At 36.0% G+C, this 11,524-nt stretch overlaps 1 protein-coding gene across 1 annotated transcript in view; it reads right to left on the bottom strand.

The window, feature by feature from the left end:
* LOC123234246 (cilia- and flagella-associated protein 43-like) overlaps nt 1-11,524 on the bottom strand; it is a 227,621-nt gene that overhangs the window by 146,739 nt on the left and 69,358 nt on the right. The window contains exons 7-9 of the mRNA XM_044660173.1: nt 5,285-5,347; nt 2,576-2,652; nt 737-868 (exon numbers count right to left, since the gene is read on the bottom strand). Coding sequence (XP_044516108.1) covers nt 737-868; nt 2,576-2,652; nt 5,285-5,347 — 272 coding nt within the window. The remainder of the gene's footprint in view (nt 1-736; nt 869-2,575; nt 2,653-5,284; nt 5,348-11,524) is intronic.

Below are 11,524 nucleotides of genomic sequence, written 5' to 3' on the forward strand. Positions count from 1 at the left end.
AAAGGTGTTGGCCTCAGCAAGGAGAAGAAATACTTCTACACCAGAAATTGAAACAAAGAAAGAAATAATAGGCCTCAGACATTTCCCAGCAAAAATAGTGGAAGATAAAGCGAATAAGGGTGGAATACAGTACATTGTGGAAGTAACTAACTATAGAATCAAGCTTATGTAATAAAGCAACCCAAGAACAGTGATAATAATCTGAAAGGACAATAACATGACATTAGTAAAGTATAATAAGAGAAGGGTAGTGTGTTGTCAATCAGTCAATAAACATTTAAGTTACAGCTACATGCCAGGCATTGTGTTAAGCCCCAGAGATACAAAAAAATTTTAAGGAGCTTACAATCTAAGAAAGATTACACACAAAGGAAGGCTAAAAAGGAGAAGGGAGAAGAAAGAGGAGGTCTCTGGTTCTCCTCCCTTCATTCATATGATGTGACGCATAAGACTCCTGGATTTGGGGAGCTGATCCTTTCACTGGCATTTGGGTAAATGTGACCCTGGGTAAATGGCTTAACCTCTCCATTTCTGAGACACACTCCTAGGACTAATCTACTAAATCAGAGACAGGTTATAATATGCATTATTAGAGGGATTCCCTAACTTGGGAATTTTATAAGCAGATGAATTAATAGATCTTTCACATATGATTATATAAAGAACCTCAAAAAATAATATGTTCCATGATATACTATATCGGCATTTAGTGACAGGAATTCATTATCTTACATACCTTCTCTGTTTGAATTAATAATTGTTTAAAATCAGGAGAAAAGAAAATACTCTCAACAGGGCTTTGCACATCTATTTGGTCTTTTATGGTGTAGTTACTCTCCTTGATAATAAGAGAACGCAAAATGCCATCCTAGATGTAAAAAAATAAGAAAATAAATACATCCTTGCATAATGTACTTTCGCTACTAACCTAGTCAAACCAAGGGCTGTAATCACAAACCATTTCAAGAGATATACTCTTCCTTTCCACCTTAAGGGACATCTATCCATTTTTCAAGGGTTGGCTTTATTCTTATCTCCTCCAGAAAGCCTTCCTCAGTTCTCTCAATCTTCACTGCTTTTCCTATTTTCTGAATTTCTGTGACACCTTTTGGTCTGTATAAGACTTTTAATTATATATTTTTGCTTTAAGTATATAACTATTTGCTTTAAAATAGTTGAAATCTATTCTTCCCTATCTTATGGAGATCCATCTTATTCATCACCTCTTGCTTTGTTCTAATAGTTCATAGGTTCTAGTCTTTTCTCCTCATGTTCTTTGGGGCAGATGCTATGCTTGGCATTTCTTTTGGATCTCCCATAACAGCTGAGCACATAATAGGTGATAAATACTGACTACGAACAGACTCAGATCAACTTAATTGACCTTTAGTATATTAAGATAATATTGCTGGCTTACCTACAGAAAGTTTTGAAGGGTTGTTTTTTTTTTTTTCCAGGAGTTAAGTTAGAGTTGGACAATTAACCCGTATTCCCTTAATCAGACCCTTCTGAGATTAAGATCATTGAACTTTGAAGTGTGTGAGTTTAGTGCTATCTCAGAGGATATGGGCCTAAAGCAAATGCATCACTAGGACTGTTCTCCTTTCAGCCTCTACCCTTTATTTTATAAGGAGGTTGAAACGGGTAAAAAGGGCAAATTTGAAGGAGGAAATAAAGTATTAAAACAGTCTGAAAAGGGGAGAAGCAGAGTCCTAGCTATTTTTACCTAAGAAATGTATAAACTGCTGGATTATAGGTATAGTCTGTGGCTAAAGAATAGAAAAAATAGCTCTGGCCTAAGCAGAGACAAGAAAAACTTGCTATTGTATTCTAACCAAAGGAGCTAATCAGTCAAAAAGTAAGACTACCATGCTAACATGTGTGTTACATGGAAAACGAAATAATTTTCTTCTTTTTAATTTTTGCAGCCATCTCCACAGCTACAAATTGCAATGGATTATCACAACAGTTGGGAATAAATGAGGAAATAGACCATGTTCAACCAACATCTGAGTTTACATCCTATTTCTATCATTTACCACCCACTTAAGTGACTTTGGGTAAGTCATGACCCCTTTAGACGTGTTTCTTAACCTATATAGTGAACTAGATGACCTCTAAGATCCCTTCTAGCTCTAAATCCATGTAACAATTATTAAAGTGACAATTCCATGTCTAACAGCCTGAGATGTATAATTAATATTTTGGCAGATATCTGTACTGAAGATTTCTCTAAGATTAGTTTTAAAATGTGATTGCCTGGGATTTCTTTTTCTTTTTTTTTTTTAAACCCTTAACTTCTGTGTATTGGCTCATAGGTGGAAGAGTGGTAAGGGTGGGCAATGGGGGTCAAGTGACTTGCACAGGGTCACACAGCTGGGAAATGTCTGAGGTCGGATTTGAACCTAGGACCTCCCATCTCTAGACCTGACTCTCAATCCACTGAGCTATCCAGCTGCCCCCTGGGATTTCTTTACTATGCTTCTCTCTCCCTTTCTCACCTTGGCCTCTAAGAGATAGGGTTTTTAAAAATTAACATTCATTCTTAAAAGACAAAAAAAGGAAAAAATCTTACCTCTCCAGCAATAAATACTTTTTCTTTATAAACTGCCATGGAATTGATCCTGTTGCCTTTATAATAGTTTTCTTCATCTTTGTGAAAATGAAACAAAGTAGCAGATGATATCATTAATCATCAATCAGCTTTATATTAATGGCATATTTGTTCTTTTCCTCTTAGAAACTTTAATCCAGGGTTATAAACTCTATGAAACAGTGGTTGGGTCATTTTAAGCACTTTCTAAATATGCATAAATAGACCTATTTTTCTACATTAAAATTTGTTCTCAAACCCTTGATGAAGAGTCTGATAGCTGTAAAATCATTTAGCCTTTTAAAGCTTCGGCTTCCTCATCTAAAAACTAGGATTAATGATAGTTGTACTAATTAGTAGACATACTGATTGTTGTGAGGAAAGCACTTTGCTATGTAAAGTGAGATATTATTTTAATTTGGCTACTAATGAAAACTGGCTACGCGCAAAGATCAACTTTTCTACCTCTTTTTTATAATGTAACAAAAAGAACCATAGCTTCTTGGTGGAGGAAAGAAACACAAAAGGTCTTTGAAGTGGGACTAAGTATAAGCCGTTCAATATGTACAGTTTTCAGTCAGTAACTGTCAGTCATTCAGTCAGCAGGTCAACAAAAACCATAGAGAAAAAATAAATAAATAAACCAACAATAGAGAATTCCAAAGACAAAGTGGACTTGTCCGTATTATTAGCACTTACAGACAGGAGAGCAGGAATGTACACATGGAACAACTGAAGAGCACATTTTCAGAGCTAAAGAGATATTATTCAGAAAACTGCAATTTTTTTACACTGACCAAGAGTTAAAATGGTTGAGAGAACTGGGACAAGTAGGTAGGTAAGGCATGGAAGGATGTTGTTTGGGGGGGAAACAGGCCCTCTGATGACTTTAGAGGAAATTGGCAAAGAAATAATACCTTGAGCCAGCCACAAAGGCATTTTTCTGTTTTGCCCTCAGGAAAACTCATGGTGTTCGTGCCTTATTCACCACAAATCAGCCTACATCTGTACAAGATGGTTTATTTGTGGGAATCTGTGATAGCAATGGTATAGGGCAGTGATGGGCAAACATTTTAAAGAGGGGGCCAAAGGAAAGGAAATACTCATCTGTCAGTCTATTTCTAAGGCAACTCTTTCCAAGTTTCACTGTATTGTATCCTACTCATTGTACTTGTCAGATTAGGAATAATGTTGCATAGCCAGATAGAACATTTCAGGGGACCCCCCCAGCATCTGGCCCCCAGGCTGTAGTTTGCCCATCATTGGCATAGGGAGATTCTGGGTAAAGAAACTCCTTTTACCAATGCAAATCCTCCACCTGTGGTATTTCAGAGATGCCTCAGACACCGAAAATTAGTGACTTTCTCAGTATAACACAGCCAGTATATGTCGGAGAATGGACTTGAACCTAGATAGTCCTGATTCTGAGGTTGGCTCGTTCACAACTCCATGTGCCTATCTAGAAAGGATGCTTATGATAGTAATGTAGGTAATTTTTACCAACAATTGCATGTTGTTTTAAGCTCTGCAGAGCCCTTTAAATACACTATTTTATTTGAATTCATAACAATCCTGTGAGATAAGAACTGCATTTTCATTATCCTCATTTTACAGATAAGAAAACTTCAAGAAGTTCAGTGACTTAGCCATGGTCACACAACAATTAAGAGGTGGTGTAATGCCACAGTGCCAAGTTGAAATAGAAAGAGGAGCCACTAACTATACATAAGGATATTAATGGGCTGCACTTTGCCTTAGAAAATCTTTTTGTTTATTATATTTTTACTTATCTTGATAGTTATTTATCAATTAGATTATAATGTGGTTAAGGCTTCACTGGGGAGTGTTAGGAGCTTCATATTTGAAACTTCTAGTGTAATGGGTTGGGTTAGATGGCAGATGAGATCCCTTTCAATTCAAATTCTGGGATTCTATGACTATGAAATGCTTTGATTAAAGGGCAACTAGGTAGCACAGTGTATATATAGAATACCAGCCCTAGAGATGGAAGGTACTGGGTTCAAATTTGACCTCAGACATTTCCTAGCTGTGTGACCTAGGTAAGTCACCCAACCTCAATTGCATAGCCCTTTCTACTCTTTTGCCTTGGAACCAGTACAGAGTATTGATTCTAAAACAGAAGGTAAGGGTTTAAAGAAAAGAAAAAAAAGAAATGCTTTGGTTAGGATATATGGCTTGATCATGAAGAATGTCTTTTCTCAAATAAATGGAACTTTAGTTGATATAAAATTATGACTCTGGGTTTACAGAGCATAAACTAAGTACCCAAGTCCTAAAAGAGAAACTAATCAGGAGGAATAAAGAGTTGCTTGAAACAAACCATGGAAGACTTCCTTTCCTAGAAGACATGTGCCCTGAGATATATTTTTAAGAAAGTTTATGCAATCTTCTTAAGTAACTTAGCCTAGTATTTTTAGCCATCTTTATTGCTCTTTTGTAGCTCAATCAAGAAGCCATAGAATTTAGAGAAAAAAATTTTTTTTCTAAAAACCAGCTATTGAAGCAGGACATTTCATTTAGAGAAGGCCTTGAACCATCTAAAGATGGTTCCACATTGCAGAAAAGACATTTCTCATAAATAATTCTCACCAGACACTTCAAATTAAAAGTTATTTAAAGTATAGACTTATCCTACACTGTTAATTAGCTTTATTTTTAAAAAATGCATACCTTCTTTATGAAGGTTCTCATCAGATGCTATCATGGATAGAGGTGCCCAGGTAACCCTAAATACTTTAAGGGGAAAATGAAAAAAGTTAATTATAATGCATAGCACAGATATGTATCTTATACCTTAAAAAGCAACAGAACCATCTCTCTCTTCCATTGCTGCTCAGCGCCTATTTATAATCTTAAAGTTATCTGAAGTACTGAGAGATTAAATTATTTTCCCAAGGTCACATACTAAAGTATGTGTTAGAAGTCAGATCTGAAGTTGGATCTTCCTGACTAGGAGGCCAGCTCTATGTATGCCAAGATGTATGCCTCTTTTCTGGCACAAAATAACTATTTAATAAATGCTTATTCAATGTAATTCAGCCATCCACCATAGAACCACAAGATTTTAGTAAAAAAGGCACATTGGAATCTTGAAAGTCACAAAAGCATTTACTATGTTCAGTATGGATTGATGCAAACAATGAAAGTTGATTTTCTTTATTCTTTCTTTTAAAAAAAAAAAACTTTTTCTTTCTATCTTAGAATTGATACTAATAGGTATTGGTTACAAGGTAGAAGAGCAGGAAGGACTAGGCAGTGGGGTTTAAGTGACTTGCCCAGAATCACACAGCTAGGAAGTTTGAGGTCAGCTTTGAACCCAGGACCTTCCATCTCTAGGTCTGTCTCTCTGTCCATTGAGCCATTTAGCCACCCCACATGTTGGTTTTCCATAATAATATGATATAAAAAGATGGAGAAACAAAGAGAGGATTACATGAAACTAAAATTACAAAGGCTGTTGGCTGTAAGTCACATGGCCCCCAAATGCAATATGATTAGGAGTATTCTCTGTGAGCTCCTCTACTAAAGTACAATTACCCAAAGATGATCTGCTTTTCTCAAGCACGCTGGGTAAATTAATCTACCAGGGGCCACCTTGGCATCCTGACACACCAAACACCAACAAAGGCAATTTCACTACAGTCTGGGGATCACAGGTCCTGTTCAAAGTCAATGAGAGAGGGGGCAGCTGGGTAGCTCAGTGGATTGAGAGCCAGGCCTAGAGACGGGAGGTCCCAGGTTCAAATCCGGCCTCAGACACTTCCCAGCTGTGTGACCCTGGGCAAGTCACTTGACCCCCATTGCCTACCCTTACCACTCTTCCACCTATAAGTCAATACACAGAAGTTAAGGGTTTAAAAATAAAAAAAAAAAAGTCAATGAGAGAGTTAACCAGGAGGGAAGAAGCCAGTGTATGTGCCTTTGTGGTAAGTAGTTGGTATTGGAGAAAAGAAGCTGATAATTAAAAGAAACTCTGAGCATAAATAGGTGGGCTGCTCTGGGAAAGCAAATCAAAGCAATAGAAAAGTACTGGGACCGGGTTGGTGGTGGTGGGGGATCAAGAAGAAAATATAAAATTTTTGAAAAGTTAACTAAAATGAATGCAAAGATCAGACATGACAGGTTCATGAAAACAGATAATTTGTATTTCTATTAAGGATGAGATATAAAGAAACAGAGTGGTGGTGGGTTAGATTATCCTGCCAACTATATCATTTCTAAAGGGGAAGATCTGTTCTGTAGTTATGATGCCAATTATAAGGTGGCAAACCATTAGAGAGAAATACTGTGATACCAAAGAAAGAAGGGCCAGACATAGGGCAGGTTGCAGTATACCAAGAAGTAGCTATAGAAAAGAGGATGGATCCATTAGAAAGTTAGTTGCTTCAGCTAGGGGACTGTCTTCTGCATTTTTTTGTTTCTCTAGCATTTAACACAGTGCTGGTACATAGTCAGGGCATAATAAATACTTATTGATGAATCTGTTGAAAAAATTCATATTAAAGATATGAACATTTACATGAAATATAAACTGAATTGTATATCACTATCAAAGATGATCTGAATGATCTTAAGCAGCAGGCTAATGAGAGAGGTCATGATAATAGTAAATATGGGAGCTAGAAGAGAATTTCAGAGGCAGTCCAATCTAATCAGTTCAGCTCCTCATTTTTTAAAGTGAAGAAACTAGAGCCTGTGAAGATTAAGTGACTTGCCCAATATCACAAAGGTCATAAATGTCAGAGGTAGAATTGGACCTGGGGTTTGCCAACTCCATTCAGTACTGTGTCTTGTACCAAACTACCCCTCTAGATGGTTGCAGTCATCCAAATTCTGTCAGTGACTATAGAGGTGACATTCTATCCTTGGGGTGGTGCAGAGTCTGTGATTAAAGTATAAGGTTATTGTCCCCCACAGCATCAGGACATTAAAATAAGCATCAGCATTCACATAAATTTTCTTTCAGGGCTATTGGCAGAGGTTCATACTTAACTTATTCTCATATTGTAAGTAATGTCTCTGACCAAGGGCCACTAAATTCCAAGTAGTATTTTCTCCCTTTCTTTGTTACATAAACGTTCCCAGATATCTCTCCCTCTCTCCCCTCCTCAAACTACAGAAGAAATCATTTGACAAAAAGATTGTATATGTAAAACTAGGTCTTGCTTCTTCCTATTTTTCAGTTCTTTTTCTGGAAATGGGCACAAGTCATTCTTCAAACAATATTTCTGTTGTTGTATATAATGTTTTATTGGATCTGCTTCATAATTTCATGCAGGTCCATGTTTTTTTTTAAACCCTTAATTTTGGTGTATTGTCTCATAGGTGGAAGAGTGGTAAGGGTGGGCAATGGGGGTCAAGTGACTTGCCCAGGGTCACACAGCTGGGAAGTGGCTGAGGCCAGGTTTGAACCTAGGACCTCCTGTCTCTAGGCCTGACTCTCACTCCCCTGAGCTACCCAGCTGCCCCCAGGTCCATGTTTTTTTAAAAAAAAATTAACCTGCTCATAATTTTGTATGAAGCAGTAGTGTTCTATCACGATTATATATCACAACTTTTTTAGCCACTCCCCAATTGATGGAAATCTGTTTAATTTCCAGTTCTTTGCCACAACAAAGATTGCTGCTACAAATATTTTAAAATATATAGAGTTTTTTCCTCTTTTTCTCTTTACCCTAGGAAACAAATTTAATACTGATATTGCTGGGTCAAAGGATATTAACAAGTTTTATAAATCTTTGGGTGTAATTCCAGTTTGTTTTCCAGAATTGTCAACTTAGTTAACAGTTCCAAGAATGTATCGGTGTCCCCAATTTTTTTTCACATCCTCTCCAACATTTGTTATTTTGTCCCTTTATCATTTTAACCAATCTGATGGATATGAAATGCTATCTCAGAGTTATTTTGGTTTGCCTTTTGCTAATCAATAATGATTTAGAGCATTTTCATATATATATATCTTTGATTTCTTCATTCAAAAACTGCCTGTTCATATCTTTTTTACTTATCAGTTGGAGAATAGTTCCTATTCTTATAAATTTGACAAAGTTCTCTCTGTATTTTAGATATGATACTTTTTGAAGGATTTTAAATAATCTTTAAATAAATATCTGGGTTATCATGACAAATATGGGCCACCTCCCAAGAACATTCTACTGAGAGAACAAGTGTATATTCTGGCACTCACTGGAAATTTATTCCCTCCTGAAGGATGTTGGTGATTTGCTGAAGAAAAATCTATTATAATGGCTTTTTAGATCATCAATTTATTATTTCTCAGTCTGTGTAGCATAGGAAATTATGAAGTCAAATGGAAAAATAGAATCCAAGTTCAGATGTGTGAGCTTATTAACAGCATATACAGGTTCTCTAAGTTTCTGTGAACTATTTGCACAGAGATGATATGGTGTGTCAGGTTCTCTATATATGAGTCTATCAACTTACACATGATGCTGGAAGTTCACTTTTCCATAAGGTTTGACTTAATTCTTTCGCGCACGTGTGTGTGTGTGTGTGTGTGTGTGTGTGTGTGTATGTGAAAGAGAGAGGGAAAAGGGAGGGGGAGAAGGGAGAAGGAGAGAGAGAGAGAGATTTGGATGTTTTTTGATTTTTAAAACATTCTTTTATTTTTCTTCCTCACCTGTGCAATGAAATGTGTGTTCTTTTCCCTCAATTTTTTATCCTTGAGAGCATTGTATTTTTCCCTGAAATTTGAATTTTCTAATTGCTTTTCCTTTTAATTTTTTTAATTAGAGCAATTGATTTTTAATTTTTTTTATTTTACAGTGATATTAGCTTAATTTGCTATATCATTAATGCATACCTGAACAGCCTGAGACTATGGTAACTTGCCAATTATTGATAAATATTATGGGACTGTGATTTAATGTTTCTCTGTCTGATTCCAGGAGAAGTGCTAAAAAGAGCCACAAGGTTGTGGAGACTGACTGAGAATCTACAAAGTGCCAAGAAGCATAAGGTCATTCAGACCAAAGATTGAGGGGTTGCAGCTATTCTAACACTTTAGAGGCCAGACTTCCCCTTAACTTAAATTCCTAGTAAAACACCTAAGATTGGCTATCATTATGGCTCATTCCCTGAGAAGGTGCAGACAAGCAGAACAGGGAAAGACATTTCCCTTGCTCACATATTTAGTCCTATTATTTCTCTTGTATAGAGAGTGGCAATTTTTTGTAGTCCTGGCCCTGAATGGGTAATTGCAAACTGCTTAAATCACTTTTCTTGAGCCTTGATTCAAGGACCTGTTATAAGTTTATTTTTCCTTACATTTTGCACATTTTACATTTCATTCACAAGTTAATTTTTTCTCTTTTATTTGAATTTTATTTATTTATTTTTATTTCTTTTGCCAATTGATTTTCGTACAACCCCATGACTCAGCCATGCATCCTTAGCTGACCTGAGGTAACCTCTTCAGGGGAGAAATGTGTTATTTAGAATCTACCTCAGGGGGATGCAAGTTTTATAATCATAATATCTGTATTATATAACCTATAATGTAAAAATTTTTTTAACTCTTTTAGGAGTAATTTCAGGGGGTAATATATAATTCTCAGAAGGAAATGTATGTTTTATAATCTATAATGTAAAGTTTAAATTTTTTGAGAGTAATTTCAGGACAAGAATTTTGCCATCTCCCCAGAACCCAGGCAACGAACCTATTTGGTGAAGACACCATGAAGATGCCTGAAGAGCCTTCACTGGATCATGAAGATCCAAATTGAACTTTGGGGTGCAGTTGATTTGAACTATGGGGAGTTGAATGAGTTGAATGCATTTGTTTTTAAATGGACATTTTTATGCCAATAGGGGACTGCCCCAAATTGGCTTTTTGTCAATGCGGCTAGTTTTTATCTTCTTTTCTTTTATCCCCAATTTCCTGTAATTTAGAAGTTGACTATGTTTAGAAGATCCACTGAAAAAGACCAGTCTTTTTCACCGGATCTCAGGGGGGAAATGTATTATTTAGAACTTTGAGGGGGTTCCATTTAGAGGTATTTGGGGCTCATTTGAGCTTTTAAATGACAAACTTCCTGTGGACTCTTTGAAACTACATTTTTCATGATGCAAAAGTTTTCCTGTTTTGGACGGGATGACATCTTCAATGTAAAGCCTGGCTTTAAATATTGGAAGGTCAGGCTTGGCTTGCTCTCTTAAAGATGGGAGAAGGTACGTACTGACAGGCAGTTTGAATGGCTCTTAGCCAGGCACATGGTCTAATTTATTCTACTAACATGGTTTTAATTAAATTATTACTTTTCCTCATAATATCAGCCTTTATCATTTTTAAGTATAACATGGGCATACAATAAAAGAGATACAAATAGACAATTTTTTGGATGAAGAAATCAAAGCCATATACAGGTATATGAAAAATACTCTAAATCACTACTTATTAGAGAAATGCAAATCAAAACAATTCTGAGATATCATCTCTCACCCATCAGATTGACTGAAATGACAAAAGAGCAAAATGACAAATGTTGGAGGGGATGTGAGAAAATTGGACACTAATACAGTATTGGTGGTGCTATGAACTGATCCAACCATTTTGGAAAGCAGTTTGGAATTATACTCAAGAGTTGCAAAACTGTTTATATCCTTATACCCATCACTCTCTTTTCCAAGGAGATTAGAGAAAAAGGAAAAGAACCTACATGTTCCAAAGTATTTATAGCAGCTCTCTTTGTAGCAAAGAACTGGAAACTGAGGGAATGCCCATGAGTTGGGGAATGGCCAAACAAATTGTATATGATTGTGATGGAATACTATTGTACCATAAGAAACAATGAACAGGTTAATTTTTTAAAAATTTGGAAAGAACTACACAGGATTATATATATATATATATATATATATATATATATATATATATATATATATATATAT

The sequence above is a fragment of the Gracilinanus agilis genome, chromosome 2 (genome assembly GCF_016433145.1).
Source record: "Gracilinanus agilis isolate LMUSP501 chromosome 2, AgileGrace, whole genome shotgun sequence".
Lineage (NCBI taxonomy): Eukaryota > Metazoa > Chordata > Mammalia > Didelphimorphia > Didelphidae > Gracilinanus > Gracilinanus agilis.